The sequence below is a fragment of the Oncorhynchus nerka genome, linkage group LG16 (genome assembly GCF_034236695.1).
Source record: "Oncorhynchus nerka isolate Pitt River linkage group LG16, Oner_Uvic_2.0, whole genome shotgun sequence".
Taxonomy (NCBI): Eukaryota; Metazoa; Chordata; class Actinopteri; order Salmoniformes; family Salmonidae; genus Oncorhynchus; species Oncorhynchus nerka.
In genome coordinates this window covers 13,071,547-13,093,176 of record NC_088411.1, presented here as the reverse complement: position 1 = coordinate 13,093,176, position 21,630 = coordinate 13,071,547, and the positions used below count along the sequence as shown (strand labels likewise).

Here is a 21,630-nt window from a genome sequence, read left to right as displayed (position 1 = left end):
TCTGGTTCTGCGGAACTAGCACCACATAAGATAACATCACATTTCAGAGTGGTTATGAGACTGTGTTGCAACAAACAGGACAGGAACAGCTGACATCAATCGTGGAAAATGCTACTCTATTCCATCTGGCATCAACGGATTCACTCCATTCCTTCATGAATGTCTTATTTCTCATAGGGAGTCAAAGTTGTGGACAACAGCCCAGCAGAGGAAAATTTATTCACGTTCCTGGAAATGCATCTATGGGTCAAGCCGGGCGATCACTGTTTCCAGATCTGCTCCTAACTAAACCGGTGATGAATAACAGGGATGAGAACAGAAGGGTCTTAACCATGAAGATCCCACAGTAGACACACCACATGGCTTTCCTGTTGGGTTAATTCCGCTCTTTCTTTAACTAGACATCAGGTACAACAGAGGGTCGATACATAGGGGGAAAGTGCAGAACTACAGAACAAGGGGTCACGTCTATTGTTAAGCGAGTGAAGTCATGAGCACACAAAAAGGTTTCCTCTGCGAGATGTGAGAGGACTCCAACTCTACATGCTCGAGTTGTCTTCAACATGGGAGGTTAACATGACATTTGCACAAATGCCTTACCTTCCATCACGTACACCAAGGAGCCCACATCTCCTTCTTTGATAATGCAGCTGTCTTTGCCATATTCTACTGGGTACATGGAGTCAACGATCTCCTGGATCTGAGAAAGCTCGAGGTTCTTCATGAAGTCGTTGTCAAGAATGGCCTCCTTGATTAAGTCCTTGGACCTGTGAATTGAATGGAGAGAGATGTGTAAGCAAAGTTTAACGTTCTGTTCCTGAAGCTAGAATGAAGTGTGTGTGTGGGGGGGGGTCACTGAATTGAGAACGATTAGCAAATGGAACCGTTCACATGAACTAATCTCGTCAGGAATGAGCGGCTCAACGTCTGTTCTGTTTTGACAGACTGCTTTCGCGTGTTGAAGCTTTTTCTATATTTCCATTTGAGAAAAAAAAGGCCCACAAACTTCAATCAATAAATAACGCTATGTGAGCATCCAGTCAACGGTTTGGAAAAGAAAGGCACTTAAAGGCCAGATTGGAGAGAAGTGCTGCATAACCAGTAATTTGAGGCAAAAATCACCATACTGTTTCTCCCCACCTTACGGCCTGTGAATAGAATCAGTTGTTATCTGTCACACCAGCCCTCCTTTATAGGCTGGATTATAAGGCTTTTCTACTACCCTGCATTTTTACTTCAGAGGCCTTGTTATGACTACCCAGAAGTGCCTCATCCAACAATTTGCTGTAAAAGACCAGCTTCAGAAGTACTTTGGCTTCACTATACCATATGCATCGTATTGTGCTGATCATAGAGAGAGTGGGCACTTTAAAAATCATATGGCCTTATTCTTTGGGATTGGAAATTATATTATGTTGTCTCATGTGGGAGGATGGTTCGCGATAGGGCATCGTTTCCAGCGAATCCTAGCGGAGCTGGTAGATTGGTGCTGTTGCCCTTCGGAGGTACAGAGAGCTGAGAGATGACACTCAGATACAAGGCATTAGCACTGTGCCACTGGCACCACTTGAACACGGGTATTGTGATTCAAAATAAGCCCCCCTGTACTCAGTCTGTCCTAACAATGATATAACAAGTTCATAGCCGGTTCTGAATTCCTATTCACTTTTGATAGCTTTGTTTTTCTACGAAGCCCAGACGAGAGAGATACACAGCACAGTGTCAGTCAGATAGGACATTCAGGGCACTGAGAGTTTAAATGTATTATTTTTAAATTCTATGATTCTGCTGTAGCCTATTGTATACATTCACATGCGTAGATTTTAGCTAGAAGTGGAGGTGGGTGGTGGATACATCAACCAAAATCCACCTAGCTCTGTCCCTGTCAAATCTGTCTCTGAAATGCAAGTTGGCATTAATTGCATTGAATTGTGTACTGTAGGCAGCTCTGCAGTGGTCACTCGCTCGCACAGCCACAAAGTAATACAATCGTTATTTTAACCCTAACCACACTGCTAATCCTAATGCCTAACCCTAACCTTTAAATTCATTTTTACGATATAGCTGGCCTATCTAGCGGAAACCGCTCAGTTCTGTCTCCAGGACAAGAGTCATGACAATAAACGTCTAAGCTATCTCATGCTATTCTACACATTTTACCATGGGGCTGAGAGAAAATGCTGCCATTTTAAAGCAAAAATCCATGCAATTCTACACATATTGCCATGGGACAGAGAGAAACATATGCAGTTATATAGTTATTCTCATGCCATTTTACACATTTTGTAATGAGGCTGAGAGAATTATCAATTTTGAAAGCTAATTTCTGGTAATTCTAAACATTTTCACCATGGCTTGTGACAGGGTGTTGAACTCATTTTGCCCCGGGGGATGCATTCGGTGATGTGTTCATATGCTATCTGGGGAAGGGGCCGACCTTGAGAGGGCCCACAAAAGCCCCCCCCCCCCCACATGTGGTATGCCAGTGGTCAATGGCATCATGAAGCAAGTACAAGGACATTTTAGACAAAAACCTGGTTGCCTTTGCCAGGAAAGAAATGGTTAATTGCCAGCAAAATCAACATTTTGCAACGGCCATCTCTGTCTCCAGACTTGAACCCCATTGAAAAGCTGGGGTTTGAATGGAAGAGGGCAGTCCATAAGCACAGACCAATTTTAATTTTTAATTTTACCTTTATTTAACCAGGCAAGTCAGTTAAGAACACATTCTTATTTTCAATGACGGCCTGGGAACAGTGGGTTAACTGCCTGTTCAGGGGCAGAACGACAGATTAGTACCTTGTCAGCTCGGATCTGGAAAGATTCTGTATGGTGGAATGGTCAAAGATCCCTCCCAATGTGTTCTCCAATATCATAAAACATTTTAGAAAAAGGCTCAGTGTCGTTATCCTCGCAAGGAGAAAGTGACGGATTATTGAAAATAGGAGATACACCCCCATCTTTTTGAGATATTTTATTACTTGTTAAACTAAATCTATATAAAATAATGTTGCATACAATATAAATATAAGCTCAGCAATTGTATTATTCATTTATTTTTGTCTTTTTTCCTTATCTTTATCAAGGGATCCAATAATTCTGGACCCCACGGTATATCCTTCCTCAAATCATCAAGGAATGTCAAAATTCGAAGTCTCTACAACAACTTTCTTTAATGAACAAATCAGCGGATAGAAAAGTCAAATGTTTCTTGAAGAAACCAAATAGACCCAGCAAATCCATGGAGTATACTCCTTTCAACTACAATGACTCATCTCCAACAAGTCAAAAAATTATTCTGAGAAAAAGCATAAAAGGAGAGAGCGAAACCATTAGTTCCTTTGGAGGTATTGAACTCCAGGTGGTCGCTAGTGTCAGAGGACCGACCCCCCTTGGTGGCCTGCCAGCCTGTCCTTTTGAAGAGGGTTTGGGGAGAAGGGACAGAAATACCACTCATAAGGCTGCTTCAAATTAATCAGAGCCTTTGATATTCTGCATTAATAGGGTGTCCTGGCATGCTTTTCAGGGGAATACTGATGCGATATGTTGCCAGATGGAGACAAGAGGGGCTTTGGTTGGAGTCTTTTAAATAACATAACTTGGACAAACTTGGATGGACATTACAGGGCTTCGGAGTGGTCCAGTGGTCTAAGGCACTGCATCTCCGTGCAAGAGGTGTCACTATACAGTCCCTGGTTCGATTCCAGGCTGTATCACGTCCGGCTGTGATTGGGAGTCGCATAGGGCGGAGCACAATTGGCCCAGCGTCGTATAGGTTTGGCCATCATTGTAAATAAGAATTTGTTCTTAACTGCCTTGCCTAGTTAAATTAAAACATAAAATTACAGGACTATGGTAACTGGTGTCACATGTAATATTTGAACTGAAAGTCAATAGATTCCAGTTTGTGTGTCTTTGTTTTGCTTTTCATTTCCTTTGCTTCAGAAAGCGTGTCCCTGTCAGAGCCCAGAGGTAAACATAGCGGTTCCCATAAAAGGATAAAGTATGCTCCTTTAGGAGCACAGCCAGGTGGATAGACAGCATTACTACAGACTTTATAGGACCCTCGGACAGCGGGTGCAGGAATCAAACTCTTGTCCTCAATGCCCCCCCTGTACCATGCCGTCCAACCGTAGTTTCATTTAGGAGCTCGGACAGAAAAGTGTTTCCACAATGGATAGCATGTTTCTCCAGACTGAAGCAGGACAATTCCATGTAAAAGGACGCATGACCAGCAACATGAGGTTCATAAGAGCAAATCAAACTGGGTGTCAAAGGAAAGTTAAGAGTCTATATTTTGGGGAAACATTTGAACCATTTTACATTTTAGAAATTAGGCATAAATTACGGCTTTGATCTCTGGTTAAACGGATGGAAAAGGGGTCTTAGAAAACATTTCCCATAAACAGTCTTAAAAAGGTATTAGAAAAACATCAAAACATAATAATGTTGAAGTAAAGATGTCTGCCAACCAATATCAACACTTACATTTAGTTTTGGAGAAGTTCTGCAAACTTCTGTAAAATATTGTTCTAATCCCTCCATGAGGGAGAACAATGAAAGTTCATAGAAGTAACAAGAAAAGGTAGACCTACCAATTTAGTTTATTCATTATTAAGTGATAACTTGTAAATCTGTTACTAAATCGGTAACAGAAATACAAAAAAAACAAATACAAATTGGTAAAAGGAATTACTGCAATTGAATTGGCTACAATGGGAAAACATAGCAGCAACAAAGGACCTCCCACTGGCATACTGTTATGTTCAGCTCATAACTGTTTTCTTTCTCTTTCTGTTGTCTGGTGGTCAAAGTGAGTGTGAAAACAGTCTGCCCTAGTGTTGCACGGTATACCAAAACTTCTGTACTTTTTTGATACTAGAACATAAAACAAGGTTCGGTACTGGAATTTTTGTTTCTTTTGGTACTTCTGTAAAATGTGTCTTACATATCAAGTCTGTCTATCAGTGCAGCCGATGTCCCCCTTATAGCGCGAGTGCAGTGTGCCTGCTCCACTCAGCCTGCACTGGGAGTCTGGGCTGCATCATGCTGCACACAAGTTAACACACTTGAATAATGCAACACGGCATGTAGATTAATTCATTACTGTTTACAAAACACTGTCCATGAATGATTTTAAAAAACTTTACAATGCAAGAGGATACTGCCAGCTTTGTTAGGCTACCTTTCCTTGCTAGTTTAAAACAATTATTGGACCTTTGTTTAACTAAGCAAGTCTCTGGACTGTGAACCGTCGCTGGAGACTCTGGCCTGTACACACGCACTGGTGGACGAGTGCGGGGAGCCGGCACAGGGCGTACCAGGCTGGGGAGGCGCACTGGAGGCCTGGTGCGTGGAGCCGGCACAGATGGCACCGGACTGATGACACGCTCTTCAGGGCGAGTGCGGGGAGCCGGCCCAGGACGTACCGGGCTGGGAAGACTGTCTTCAGGGCGAATGCGCTGCAGAATACACCTAACCAACATCTCTCTCCGATCTACCTCCTCCAACAGCTCCATCGACTCCCCGACGGTCTCTGGCTCTCTCCTCGGCTCGACCGACAGCCCCTTGTACCCCACTCCAAAATATATCTTGGGGTTTCTGTGGCCGCGGATCCCGGTGTTGTCGCTGTCCTCCTATGCTCCTTGGCGACTCCCGTCAAGGAAGGGTCTTGCATCCACCCATTATTTCCTCCCATGTCCAGCTCTCCTTTACCTCCATGGTACGCTGCTTGGTGCTGGCATTGTGGGATATTGTTTTCAGTTCGTGCCTAAGTGCGCTCTGTACTGGACGTTTGTTTATCCTTTGTTGTTTTTGTGAAGTTTCACTTTGTAATAAAGTATGTGGAACTTGGTCCGCTCCTTTTGACAAACGTGACATTATAATGACGGCCTAGGATCAGTGGGTTAACTGCCTTGTTCAGGAGCAGAACAACAGATTTTTACCTTGTCAGTTTAGGGATTTGATCTAGCAACCTTTCGGTTACTGGCCCAACGCTCTTACCACTAGGCTACCTGCCGCCCCGGTTAGAGCGTTAGCTTCAGTTTACAGCTGAAGCTAACATCAATTCACTAGTCTAGTACTTTGTTTGTGGTAACATGCAAACCATAGCGCAAAATATGCTGATTTCAAAGCTGATTGCCAACAAAACAGTCTTTCTATTACACCTCTCACAATGATGATCTATTACCTCAGTGAACTGACTGTGTGTGTGTGTGAATAGGGCTCAATGGGCTGCCCCCCTCTTGCCTTGTGAATATCGTCATTACTGGTTAAAGCACGCACCTTTATAAAAATAAGCCACTTCTATGCAAATGTTGTTGATCCATAAAATAAGACCCAAATGGAAGGGATTTGTCTGTCATCTGTAGCCCTGTGAAATCAGCCAAAACAAGCTCAATAACTCAATGCACGCACACACTCCTATTGAAGATGCATCCACCTGTATTGTGAATAGGCCTAGGCTACATATTGAGTAACCTAGTTTCTAAATAGATTTACCATTTAAATAAATGATTAACATTATGTTGTTATGTAGTTAGATTGTTTTTACCAAAGTCAAATTGATTAATTAAAAAGTGACTGCTCTAAAAACCAACTAATCCCCTTGAAAAGGCCTGTGTGGCATTAATAGGAGTCAGAAACATTTATTCTAGTGTCAAAATGAACTGCAAAAATTGTAAATAAGATCATTTTGGTCATAAAGTCAGTCTCCTCTAAAACAGAGTTTTGAACCTGAGTACGTCACAACAAGTAAATGAAGGTTGGGTTTGGATTACAATTATGTCAACAAATCATGCCCACATTTGCCAAAGACCATGTGCAAATCACCCCTCTGCCCACTTCGCTTCCCTTCGTTGAATGGTGCTCCATTGTAGTGATGGGCATTCCAATGTATTAAAAATACATTGGTTTGTTATGAAAAAGAATGCTATTAAACATTTGCATTTAAAGTATAACTTTTTAATGTATATAAACAAAGTGCATATACAGTGCCTTGCGAAAGTATTCGGCCCCCTTGAACTTTGCGACCTTTTGCCACATTTCAGGCTTAAAACATAAAGATATAAAACTGTATTTTTTTTGTGAAGAAACAACAACAAGTGGGACACAATCATGAAGTGGAACGACATTTATTGGATATTTCAAACTTTTTTAACAAATCAAAAACTGATAAATTGGGCGTGCAAAATTATTCAGCCCCTTTACTTTCAGTGCAGCAAACTCTCTCCAGAAGTTCAGTGAGGATCTCTGAATGATCCAATGTTGACCTAAATGACTAATGATGATAAATACAATCCACCTGTGTGTAATCAAGTCTCCGTATAAATGCACCTGCACTGTGATAGTCTCAGAAGTCCGTTAAAAGCGCAGAGAGCATCATGAAGAACAAGGAACACACCAGGCAGGTCCGAGATACTGTTGTGAAGAAGTTTAAAGCCGGATTTGGATACAAAAAGATTTCCCAAGCTTTAAACATCCCAAGGAGCACTGTGCAAGCGATAATATTGAAATGGAAGGAGTATCAGACCACTGCAAATCTACCAAGACCTGGCCGTCCCTCTAAACTTTCAGCTCATACAAGGAGAAGACTGATCAGAGATGCAGCCAAGAGGCCCATGATCACTCTGGATGAACTGCAGAGATCTACAGCTGAGGTGGGAGACTCTGTCCATAGGACAACAATCAGTCGTATATTGCACAAATCTGGCCTTTATGGAAGAGTGGCAAGAAGAAAGCCATTTCTTAAAGATATCCATAAAAAGTGTTGTTTAAAGTTTGCCACAAGCCACACCAAACATGTGGAAGAAGGTGCTCTGGTCAGATGAAACCAAAATTGAACTTTTTGGCAACAATGCAAAACGTTATGTTTGGCGTAAAAGCAATACAGCTCATCACCCTTACACACCATCCCCACTGTCAAACATGGTGGTGGCAGCATCATGGTTTGGGCCTGCTTTTCTTCAGCAGGGACAGGGAAGGTGGTTCAAATTGATGGGAAGATGGATGGAGCCAAATACAGGACCATTCTGGAAGAAAACCTGATGGAGTCTGCAAAAGACCTGAGACTGGGACGGAGATTTGTCTTCCAACAAGACAATGATCCAAAACATAAAGCAAAATCTACAATGGAATGGTTCAAAAATAAACATATCCAGGTGTTAGAATGGCCAAGTCAAAGTCCAGACCTGAATCCAATCGAGAATCTGTGGAAAGAACTGAAAACTGCTGTTCACAAATGCTCTCCATCCAACCTCACTGAGCTCGAGCTGTTTTGCAAGGAGGAATGGGAAAAAAAGTCTCTCGATGTGCAAAACTGATAGAGACATACCCCAAGCGACTTACAGCTGTAATCGCAGCAAAAGGTGGCGCTACAAAGTATTAACTTAAGGGGGCTGAATAATTTTGCACGCCAATTTCTCAGGTTTTGATTTGTTAAAAAAGTTTGAAATATCCAATAAATGTCGTTCCACTTCATGATTGTGTCCCACTTGTTGTTGATTCTTCACAAAAAAATACAGTTTTATATCTTTATGTTTGAAGCCTGAAATGTGGCAAAAGGTCGCAAAGTTCAAGGGGGCCGAATACTTTCGCAAGGCACTGTAAATCTAACCATTCAAAACTAATACCATCCGAACAGCATATCAAAGAAAAATAAATCACAATGTGCAAACCTGCAGCATCCCACTTAAAACATGAAACTGGTCCTTCTTTTCTCTCTCTTCTTTATTGCCATGTTATAACCAAGAGCACACAGCAATGCTGACCATATTTTGCTTTTATGAGAGATTTGCATTCAGAAATGCAAGCTGCCTCACTTGAGGGGCTGATGCGATTTCTTCTCTCAGTAATTATTTGTCCCGTTTTTCGAGAAGACCCTCTCAGAGGGAACGGATGTGGCCACTATGTAGAGTCTCTCGATCATGACTTTAGTAAGTCGTGGGTAGACAGAGGCCTTGTTCTTCCACCAGCTCAGAGGATCTGCAGGATCGGACCTCCATTATGGCATCTGCTGAGGGATTCCTTCGTGTTACATCCCCAGTTGCTCTCTCGTCAAACAGCATCCAAACAGCAGATGTTTGTGACACTACTGCTGGTGCTTCTGCTCCATTTGATCCCTCTTCTTCTTGTTGCCCTGGTGCCTGAGCCAGCTAACTGCTGGGTCTGTCCCTCCCTGCTGCTGAGGTTATTCTTTGAAAAGCCTCATCAATCGCTCTGGCATCACTGAAGGCTAACTTCTTAAACCTGGGGTCAAGTGCAGCGGTTTCTGATAGCATGTGATTATATTCCATTCTGTGGAACTTTCTGTCCATTGATGAACATAGGGTTTCCATCAACTCTGTCACATGTCCTGCGGTTACATTTGCTTCTCTCTGGTGTGACTGTGAGTGAGTTGGCTCGGCCCTCCCTCACGCATCTTTGGTTCATTGGTTGACACTGTGTGTCTGATTGACAGGAACAACAGGTGAGGCTGTTAGTCGGAGCAGACAGTCAGAAAGAATGTGTGTGTGCTTGAGCATTTAGGCCTATATTCTTTTATTTCTTTTTTCGTTCTTTGAAATAGTTAACTCTATTCATTTAAATCTTCAGATTTTTCATATCTTAATACTTTTGTATATTTTAATAAATAGATTTAGCTCTTCTGATATGTGAGCCGGCTTCCAACGTTCACCTACAACTCATTCGCGAACGACCCATCACTACTCCATTGTTTCATCGCCCCCAACCAACGCGTTCAAAGGATCATGGCTATTTGAGATTGAAAAGCCATATACCGATTGACCATGCAATGCATGCTTCCAACAACTATGGTTTGCATGCCCTGCCAAATGACCCTATCATGCAGAATAAGTGGTTGGAGTTCATTGGTCCCCAGTGGTTGTGCGTATACCGGTAGCTAGACCATAGATTGCTAGTTATGTATCTGGTTATGTATATTTTGATCATCATTATCATCGCTAGCATAGCTGATGCTAGCTTGCTAGCTACCTAACTAGCTACCTAGCCAGCTGGCTAATGTTAGCCTACCTTAATACAACTCAGATTTGGATTGCTTGACTTTAAATGCAACTTTAGCCAGCTAACTAAGAGGGGGACCACCATATTTTAGCTAGCTAACATTAGCATTGCTAGCTATATTTTAGAACTGTGTTAGTAACAGTAATGGCAACATTGCCATCTCACTTAAGTATATTTGACGACATCATAATATGTCAAAGTTGTTTCCTTCTAATTATTTGCCTACTTTAGCAATGTCATCGTATTTCCATGCCACTCTAAGTTAGTGTCATTTAGATGAAACAGTCACATTAGCCTCCAAGATGCAACCCATGTCTAGGGCACAAATATATATTGGATGCAGATATGGTGGTACGAGCTAACGCATGTCTGACTACAAACAGTGTACTAAGTAGTGCCAACAAACTCAAACCAACCCAGGGCCTTAGCATAACATGTTGCATAGTGTAAATTCGTCACCGGCCTGAATCTAATCCAATCTAGAGCCAGTCAGTCAACATCTGTAAAGAATAGAATTTAGCTTCCAAACAAGATTACGTTCTCTCTAAAGCTATGTTTATAATTGAGGGATGATGACAATCCTTGACCCTGTTTTTCTGTTAGGGGACAAAGTTCACAGTTGGGTGCCAGACTGATACCCTGGTCTTGAACGGATGCCAGGACCTACCACAAGGAGAAAAGGTGGGTATCATAACATGTTCAGCAATGTTTTATGTGAAAAGTTGTATTCAAAATACCTGGCTTGATCGTGACGACACTAGTCTGGACAACACCTCTCTCTCTCTCTCTCTGCCTTTCTCTTCTCTCTCTCCAGGGATACCTCTCCCGGCTCTTACTGACACCTCCCGAAGAGCCCACTCTCTTTCCATTTACTGTAACCAGCATCCGCACCCACTGAGCACCAACCAACATTGGACGTCAGACGTCCATAGATGTTGAAATGTGGTCAGTCCACCATGGCCTTGATTTCAACGTCCACAGACGTAGTTTTCTTGGCTGGTTCAGACCGGCCTTAATGTCTAGCGACTTAGATTGTTGGGGGCATTGATTTGGCCTAAGCATAAACGTCCATGATTGGTGACCAGACCAAATCTGAACCAATCATAGACGTCTGTTTCTCAAGTTTGGACAGCACAGTACAGTGCAGTGAAGCACAGTAGCGCAGTGTTTCCCAACCAGGGGTACAGGGGGTACTTGAGAAGAGACCATAGACTTACTGGTAAAATGCACATGAGGGGGTACTCTGGGCAGAGCTAAATGTACTTGGTAGTACATTAACCGAAAAAGGTTGGGAACCACTGCAGTAGAGCACTCTAGAGTACATTACAATGTATTGTACTATACTGTACTATACTTTACTCTTCTGTACTGTACTGAACTATACTATGCTCTACTGTGATGTCCAAACTTGTGAAACATAGACATCTATGATTGGTTCAGATTTGGTCCGGACTTACCAAATGTGGTGTTGTTTGGGGCGGAGATCATTAGAATAATAGCCAGCGTGTAGAATAATACCCATATGCAAAGAATGATATTGCATATTTCTACCTTTGTCTATCGATTCAAATCAAATCAAATGTATTTATATAGTCCTTCGTACATCAGCTGATATCTCAAAATGCTGTACAGAAACCCAGCCTAAAACCCCAAACAGCAAGCAATGCAGGTGTAGAAGCACAGTGGCTAGGAAAAACTCCCTAGAAAGGCCAAAACCTAGGAAGAAACCTAGAGAGGAACCAGGCTATGTGGGGTGGCCAGTCCTCTTCTGGCTGTGCCGGGTGGAGATTATAACAGAACATGGCCAAGATGTTAAAATGTTCATAAATGACCAGCATGGTTGAATAATAACAAGGCAGAACAGTTGAAACTGGAGCAGCAGCACGGCCAGGTGGACTGGGGACAGCAAGGAGTCATCATGTCAGGTAGTCCTGGGGCATGGTCCTAGGGTTCAGGTCTGGAGCAGCAGCACGGCCATGGATACATGCATTGTTGGGAAGGGCTCATAAGTAAGAATTTCACGGTAAAGTCTACAACTGTTGTAATTGGCGCATGTGACAAATAAAATTAAGAGAATGACATATCTATAATTATTCATTTCTGTGTAGGGACCCATGATGTAATTTTGTTACCGGGTATAAATCCACTTAACTTACTGAAGTTAAATAACCAAATTAGATTTTTTTAAACTAAAGATGTCATATCAAACTGACACCCCCTATGAGAACAAGATGGTGCTGACAGAGGGCTGCCTCGCTTCTAGTCCTTAGGAAACTTTGCACAAGCATTTCGCTACACTATAAGCATTTCGCTACACTCGCAATAACATTGCTAACCATGTGTGTGTGACCAATAACATTTGATTTGATCCTTTCTGCAGTGCAGTCATCTTTGAATCTTAATTCGGAGCATATATTTAACAGAGTTTTTGGAAAATATGGCCGCATAAAAAACTGAGGGAGATTTGACCTTAATTCTGCTACCAAACTTTTCATCTGCACATTTCTTCCAGTAAAAGTTTTTGGGTCAAATGTTCTGTGTAAGTCATTAAAAGTAGTCCATGGGCATAGATTTGTATAGTTTGTTTTTGTTTGGCATACATTTTAAAGTGAAAAGTAGAAGTCTTAGCGTAATTCCATTATCGTGGAATTAGTCAAAGTAGCTCGTTCTAATGGCAAGTGTTGGGGTTTTAGTTTCAGAAATATAGTTTCCAAGGCATGCATGAGATGTAATTGAAATAATGTCACATCAGTGCCCACATGGAGTTCCTAACAATTATTATAATATTGCTGCTGTGATCAAAACACTGGATAAAAGTGGTGATGGAAGAAGTATGACCGTAGATCCACTAGTGAGATAAAGCTTTTAGAGGCCAAACAGGAGGCAGGCAACCATTCAGTAAAATAACACAACATTGTTTCATAGATATGAACATCCTCACAAAAATCCATTCCATGGGAATATCCCCCTACCACCCACACACACACACATACAATATTGGCGAGAGGGAGAGAACCTATTCGTTTTGCTGAAACAAACCGTCTATCTTGACAGTGGATTACATAGGCCTTAGATTGTATCAAAATGCAAAGCCAGCTGGGAGACACAAAATGACTGACTCCACATAAGAAATCTTTCTCCTTTGACTGAGCTTTGACAAACAAAGTGCTGTAATAGAAAGTTATGTTCTGTACTCTGAAGGGATTAACAGATACATGTATTTTTTTAATATATATTTTTTTACAATACTCTACTTCCTAACCTAATGTTTCCACATGTTTTCGTTTTATGCAGATATTTTATCTCTTACACTGAAACTGTGCAAAAGGAATTGCAATGGGATGTTCTGGTGCCGCTCGGGGAATTTAAAGTGTTGATTGAGGACCTAGTAGCGGAGGAATGCAACTATTTTTCTTTAATGTTGTGTTGTGCTGAATTTTTATTTTTACATTGCATTGATTGCTGTTTGGTTTCACATTGTATTTGATTGTTGTATTACTGTGATCAGGGCACCCTTGAGAATGAAACCCTGGTCTCAATGGGTTGACCCTGAATAAATAAAGAATAATAAAAATATATATTTTTTTTAATGAATTTTTTTAAATAATATATATATATATATATATATATATATATATATATATATATATATATATATACACACACACACTGTTAAAAATTGTAGCTGGAAACGGCATATTTTTTATGGAATATCTACAGAGGCCCATTATCAGCAACCATCACTCCTGTGTTCCAATTGCACGTTGTGTTAGCTAATCCAAATGTATCATTTTAAAAGGCTAATTGATCATTAGAAAACCCTTTTGGAATCATGTTAGCACAGCTGGAAACTGTTGTCCTGATTAAAGAAGCAATAAAACTGGCCTTCTTTAAACACGTTGAGTATCTGGAGCATCAGTATTTATGGGTTTGATTACAGGCTCAAAGTGGCCAGAAACAAATAACTTTTTTCTGAAACTCGTCAGTCTGTTCTTGTTCTGAGAAATGAAGGCTATTCCATGCGAGAAATTGCCAAGAAACTGAAGATCTCGTACAACGCCGTGTACCACTCCCTTCACAGAACAGCGCAAACTGGCTCTAACCAGAATAGAAAGAAGAGTGGGAGGCCAGGGTGCACATCTGAGCAAGAGGACGAGTACATTAGAGTGTCTAGATTCAGAAACAGACGCCTCACAAGTCCTCAACTGGCAGCTTCATTAAATAGTACCGGCAAAACAATATTCTCAACATCAACAGGGAAGAGGCGACTCCGGGATGCTGGCCTTCTAGGCAGAGTTCCTCAGTCCAGTGTCTTTGTTATTTTGCCCATCTTAATATTTTGTTTTTATTGGCCAGTCTCAGATATGGCTTTTTCTTTGCAACTCTGCCTAGAAGGCCAGCATCCCGGAGTCGCTTCTTCACTGTTGACGTTGAGACTGGTGTTTTGCGGGTACTATTTAAGCAAAGCTGCCAGTTGAGGACTTGTGAGGCGTCTGTTTCTGTTTCCAGATACTTGTCCTTTTGCTCAGTTGTGCACCGGGCCTCCAACTCCTCTTTATTATTAAAGTAGAACGTTTAGTGTTTGGTACCACAGTCTTAGCAAGTAATGACTACATCAAGTTTGTGACTACAAACTTGTTGGATGCATTTGCAGTTTGTTTTAGTTGTTTCAGATGATTTTGTTCCCAATAAAAATGAATCATAAATAATAATATATTGTGTCATTTTGGAGTCACTTTTATTGTAAATAAGAATAGTTTATGTTTCTAAACACTTCTGGATTAATGTGGGTTTGAGCAACAAGTAAATTAGAAATGTCAGATGTATGCTGTCAGAGGCTGATTATTACTGCAACATGTAAAATGTTGAATGGATGTGAATGATTGGGGTTTACTGACTCTCCATAATGGTGTCAAACTCAAGTAAAACAAATGTTTATGTTGAGGCTTGAGGGAAGGCTAGTTTTATCGTATATACTCAGCCAGGTGTATGCACAAACCATGCGGTCACTGCACAACTAGCATCCATTATGCAAATATATAGTGGCTACCTGATATCATATTGCCATAAGACACACACACACAAACGTACCTCATTGCAAATGCAAACACAGGCAAATCTAAAGCCATGGTGTTGACATTCAATTAGCTTACTAGACATCAATGTTGCTTTCATGGGATTCACTTTTGGTACCAGTTGACTCATACTCTAACAGGGACATGGTGATATAAATTCTGACGCACAGTCGTAAGCACACAAGTAAGAGACGAATGAACAATGAACAAAGATGGACATATGACACCTACTGTGGACTCTTGGGGTAGAATGGAAGAGTGACGTGACTGAGTTCATGAATGTCAAAGGCAGTGGGCTCTCCTGATATCGCCTGTCTCTTGGTCCTGTGCTGCTCCTGTAGTACGCTTGCCTTGTGGACTTGTTGCGTCGCCGGTTTGATAACGGATCGGTATTTATCCAGTTCATTTTGAAGCTTTTGTATCAATTCGTCCTTTTGATCTAATTCCAGCTCCAGTTCGTCAATTAGCGCGTCTCGTTGTCGCAACTCCTCAATCTTCTCTTGTAGTGCGTATTGGAGATCGCGTAGAGTCCCCATAGTTTCCAGAGAAGTCAGGATCACAAGAGCGCAGCAAACTTTGCGAATGATATGAATGATGCACAGATATGGAAGGCAACCTCCCGGTTCAGTGCCACTACACAAATTGAATACTTGCTCCAGATTTTGGGCAGAACAATTCTTGCGCTTGATTTGAAGCTCTCAGGTGAGTTTCAAATTAAAGGTTGGTCAAATGTGACGAGCAATACGTTTCATTTTATTGCTCACATACGTCAGTACCCAGAGTGAGCGTCAGCGCTCGCAGGATGCCGAAGCACAATCATCCATCCCACGAGTGTAATAACCCAGTATGCACGGACCGACGCAGATGTCTTTTGGACGTTTTTTTTTGTCCTGTCCAGACCGGATGTCTTTTTTTCAATCTTTTTTTGGTGCAGTCCAGACCGGCCTTGAGTTCAACGTCTGTAATTGGTTCAGATTGTTTCTGGTCCGACCAGCCTTGGATTTAGCCCAAACATAGACTTCTATGTTTGTTTCAGATTTTAATCAATCATACACATCTATGTTTCACAAGTTTGGCCAGCACTGTACAGTTTAAAACAGCAGAGTACAGTACATTACAGTACAGTAAAGAAAAGTACAGTACAGTAAGAGCACAGTAGAGTAAAGTATAGTTCAGTATAGTAGAGTACAGCACAGTATAGTTAAGTGATAATGCCGGAGAAGCAGTGTTTGGAGGATATATTGGCACGGATGTTGTTAGGCCCAAAATGAAGTCGAGGGCCAGAAAACTGTGTCAATATATCCACCAAACACCGGCTTCGAAGGCATTATCACTTTTCTACAATAGGTTACCAACATATTAAAATAATGATTTAAACATTTGAATTAAAAACGTTATTTTGATGAATTTATTCATACTACTTCATCCTTTCACAAGATATAGTCACCACACAAATCTAGGGTTCTATCAGTTCAGTTGCCAGAGACGCAACCCAAGTCTCTTTGTTCTGTATCTATGGACGTTCCTTCATTCTAAATGTTCTATTGCTATACTGGCTGGCAACGTTCTTATCCCTTGCTTGCTAGCTAGCCAACTACGGCTAACTTACAGTCACATCAAACAGTGCAGCCAGAATAAGAACAAAGTATTTTCATTTGTTTAAGCCGTTTTCTAGTGACATTTATGTGGATACATCCATAACAATGAGCTAATGATGCGCAATTTTACCTGGCATAGAAAATGTGCTCTCTCGTCAGGACACTGTTGTTCCGATGAGCTAGCCAACACAGCTAACACAATAACTTCAAACTGATGCTGCTAAGACTGCAAACTAGCTTTTGTTTGAAACTACATGTTAGTCTAAAAGAAATACAAGATAATATAGTGGAGATCAAGTTTATAAATTGTCTGGCTGGGCTAATGAGACAGTGGATTGTGCAGTCAGATGGAACAGAGTTAATAGTCATTTTAATGTAATAAATGTAGCCGGTGGTAACTTGTGGAATAGAGGCCAGCTGGAACGTGGTTTTAACCAATCAATATTCAAGATTAGACCCATCTGCTGTATAATACATAATCATGTATTTTATACCACAGCTTTGTTGAACAGTGTTTCCCAAACTCGGTCCTAGGGCCCCACCTGGGTGCACGTTTTGGTTTTTGCCCTAGAACTACAAAACTGATTCAAATACTCAAAGCTTGATGAGGAGTTGGTTATTTGGATCAGCTGTGAAGTGCTAGGGTAAAAAACGAAATGTGCACCCATGGGGGAGCCCCAGGACCAAGTTTGGGAAGCACTGCTTTACTGTACTGAACTGTGCCGTACTGTACTATGCAGTTCATACAGTTCAGACATCTATGAATCGTTCAGATTTGGTCTGTTCCAGACCGATCAAAATTGTACTTGTTTGGGCCTGGGAACATTAGAAAAGTTCCCAGCATGCTTTGTAAGTGTTTGTTTTATATTTACATTCTGTTTACTCAGCAGGTGCTCTTACCCTGAGAGACTTACAGTCAGTGCATTCAGGTAAGGTAGATAAACAACCACCACATCACAGTCATAGCAAGAAAAACGTTTTGTAACCGTTATTGAGAATGTTTCTGTAATTTTATTCTATAGGTCTGGATAACAAAATATTCCTTACTGCGAACTTTAGTTTGCTCATTTTTTTTAAATTTGATTTTAAATTCATAATATTGAATGTGATATCATGCTTTCTTCATTGACATGTCGATATACACTGAGTATACAAAACATTAAGAACACCTGGTCTTTGACATGAACATAGACTGACCAGGTGAATCCAGGTGAAAGTTATGATCCCTTACTGACATAACATGTTAAATCCACTTCAAAATCAGTTTAGATGAAGGGGAGGAGACAGTTAAAGAAGGATTTTTAAGCCTCGAGACAATTGAGTCCTGGATTGTGTATGTGTGCCATTCAGATGGTGAATTGGCAAGTCAAAGTATTTAAGTGCCTTTGAACTGGGTATGGTAGTAGGTGCCAGGCGCACTGGTTTGTGTCAAGAACTGCAACCAACGCTGCTGGTTTTTTCATGCTCAACAACTTTCCGTGTGTATCAAGAACGGTCCATCACCCATGCCAACTTGACATAATTGACAGAAGTATTGGAGTCAACAGGGGCCAGCATCCATGTGGAACGCTTTCGACACCTTGTAGAGTCCACCCCCCGAAGAATTGAGGCTGTTCTGAGGGGTGCAACTCAATGTTAAGGTGTTCCTAATGTTTGGTATGCTCAGTGGAAGTGAATGCATGTATGGTTGCAATTTGGCCATAGAAACAATGATGTCCATAAAGATGTCTTTCCAACACCCGGAAAATAAGTATTTTCAACATCCAGAAATGAGAAAAAAAAAACTTTATTTTTCAAAAATGAGGTATTTTCAACTTTCATGCAGAGCCAAAAATGTAACAATTTCAACTTCTGGAGGAAACCATGATGTAAGGTTGAGCACCTGTCGGTTCCAAGTGGAAAAACATCTACTATTTCCGATATAAATAAACACCATTATCCATGCACTGTAATGTGTAATTGATAAGAGCTAGGTCAATGAGTAATCTGTTTGGAGAATGGGACTGTAATAACAAATATAATTTTGTTTCATTTTTTCCGTATGATCGCTGGAGACTAAAGTGAAACCAGTCATAGAGATGGAAAACTGAATCATGTCAACATGACGGATAGGCTATGAGTGCCCTTTTTTCACAGTGAAGTATATGAAATGCTGTGTGGTTAAGCAGAATACAAATTGTATGGCCTTATGACTGTCAGGGATGAATCTTGGAGATGCAATACATGCAGCGTGACAGTCGAGACAAATAACCTTTGTGCACGCTAGAACGTGTTCATTTCAACAAAGACTTCTTCAACTATTTTTATCATGTTAAATATTAGCCACTTATCGTTAACCACCATCTGTAATCAGTCCCTCCGGGATTCTGCGAACGTACAATTTTTGCTAAAATCAACAATTCCTGCATATTATACGTACAAGAGCTTGCAAATTTGACTAATCACTGCACTATTTCAGCATAAAATAAACAAATCATCAGAATATTATCGCATTAAACTGACCCATTGCAAAAAGAGGGCTCGTATTTTCAACCAATCACCACACATTTACTGCATAATATGGTTTAATCAAGCCACTAATATCACAACAAATCTTTAACTGTCACTTTTTCAATTTGTTGCTAACATTTGGCATCCTTCCATTCCATTATTAGTTTCCTTATCTTTCCTCTGTCACATCCATGTGGTTGATCCTGAGGGTCGCTAGTAAGTGGATAATATTTAACATATTACAAGTTCAATCATTTGGGACATATAGCCCACTTCATCCCTTACGAAAAAAAGATTGCAGTTAGAGTGCAGTATAACTGCAGTACATTGCAGTATGCTACACTTACTGGGTCCAAAATACCACAGCTGTCACATCTGCTCCCGCTCTTCCCCCCTCTGGCGCTTGGGGGCGCCAGGCTGCCCCGCATCACTCACTCCTATTATCGATTACGCACACCTGCCTTCCCTCGTCACGCGCATCAGCGATATTGGGACTCACCTAGACTCACTCATCATCTGTTTATTGCCTCCCCTATATTTGTCAGTTCCCTTGCTCTGTTCCCCGCAGCTGCATTCATTTGTCTGTATTATTAGTTTGCTGACGCTGTTACTGTCTCGTTCCATGTCCGTTCTATATTAAAATGTTTGACTCCCCGTACCTGCTTCGTCTCTCCAGTGTCATTCCATGTGACAACAGTCGACTGCAGTTACTGCATTTTTACTGCAGTTTCAAAACGGCAATCTTTTTTGTTGTTGTAAGGGATGGTATGTATCATCATGGAATTATTGAACGCAGACCAAGGCTGGCAGTATAACGGAATAATGGTATTGCAAACACTGATTATAGTTTGGATAGATCATTGCGTTTGAGCTAATGTCTGTGACAAGTCCCGGAAACTGAGAAAGTACAAATCAAAATAACAATCTCTTCCAACAGGTTCTCTCTCTTATGGCTCTATTTGACATCAATGAGACCATTCTTTCTGTGTTATCATTGTTCCCTTGAGTTTAGGATGATATTTTTCCTCATCTTTTTTAACCCGAGCTTCATTTGGTAGCTTATCTTACTTATTGAAATGGTGATGCCAAATAAGGACACGATTCTGACTAGGGTCTACAGCTCCATCCTGTGACCAACTCATAGCACATACAGCCTAGAATCCTATTTAGGCCTTATTACAAAGCCAGACAAGCAGCAGTAATAGATAATTAACAAATGTTTCAAATTTATATACATTTGGGATTACAGTTCCAACCCCCCCCCCAATCACTTTGTTGCAATTTTCAACAGTAAAGTATGTGGTACATTTTCATCCCACTTAGTACAAACCTCAAAACAGATCATCAAAAAGGCAGTTGTTTCAAAACTCCAAGCACATTTTTTATTGACTAAGTATAACACAAAATCCTACAGTCACTTGTTCACCAAACTTAATGAGTGTTTCACTTTGCAATACATGTTCATATAAAGTCATGGCTTTTCACAATGCAATTGTCACAGTACTTTAGACATGATTGTCTTCTCATCTGTTAAAATACATTTTACTATTACTTGATCCGACTGCTCTAAATTGATGATCAGTTAACCGTTTGGTATCCCTATAGATGTTAAACTGGTTTGATGAGGACTATTATGAAAAGTAAAGTACTTTATATAAAAAAGTAAAGTACTCTATATAACAAATACTGTATACAACAAATGCATCCTTTGTAAAGTAAACATGCATCCAAAATGAAGTTCCTGGAGTTACACTGCTTTACTGAAATTGCAGGTGCTTTTATCCAAAGTGACAACAGTATCCACACATTTTTGTATGTGACCCCAGTATGAATCGGACCCACAACTTGCTAATGACATGCTCTCAGAAACTGTGTTGCTAGTGACATGCTCTCAGAAACTGTGTTGCTAGTGACATGCTCTCAGAAACTGAGCCCGCACTGGACCACTACAGTAATACGTACAATACAATAAATGATTTCAATATAGGTGAAAGGTGTATGATTGCCATCCCCATGAGCGTGACACTGTAATTACATCAATCCAGACCTCAGCATGCCAAAAGGTTTTTCCCCAGATGCATGAACAATGAGGACATTACTGCGATATCAATGAGAACCTATGATCAAGACAGGCTTGATGCAAACTAGGACCTGCTAAACGTTCGGTTTCTTTCAAACATTTAATTTGTTTCATTATTTTTGATTGTGAAAAGGTGTCTACCACACATGATTTCCAATTGTTGACAGGTCAATTTTGATGAGTAGGGCAAGTGTTTGGCCTAATGTGAAAACAGTGTCATGTACTGTAATTTACATTCCATGGGAACTTCTGAAACATGTATCTTGCATTTTTTGCTATTGGATTAACTGGCTGTTAAAAACAACTGTACTGAACAAAAATATAAACGCAACATGCAACAATTTCAAAGATTTTACAGAGTTACAGT

The 21,630-nt window shown here is 40.8% G+C and overlaps 1 protein-coding gene across 5 annotated transcripts in view; it reads right to left on the bottom strand.

The window, feature by feature from the left end:
* prkg1b (protein kinase cGMP-dependent 1b) overlaps positions 1 to 21,630 on the bottom strand; it is a 161,560-nt gene that overhangs the window by 128,889 nt on the left and 11,041 nt on the right. For 3 of the 5 annotated variants that reach the window (XM_029684706.2, XM_029684707.2, XM_029684710.2), the window contains exons 1-2: positions 15,327 to 15,917; positions 601 to 767 (exon numbers count right to left, since the gene is read on the bottom strand). In XM_029684706.2, coding sequence (XP_029540566.1) covers positions 601 to 767; positions 15,327 to 15,631 — 472 coding nt within the window. In that variant the 5' untranslated portion in view covers positions 15,632 to 15,917. Of the gene's footprint in view, positions 1 to 600; positions 768 to 15,326; positions 15,918 to 21,630 lie in introns of those variants that run through there. The other 2 variants (XM_029684708.2, XM_029684709.2) reach the window with 1 other exon arrangement.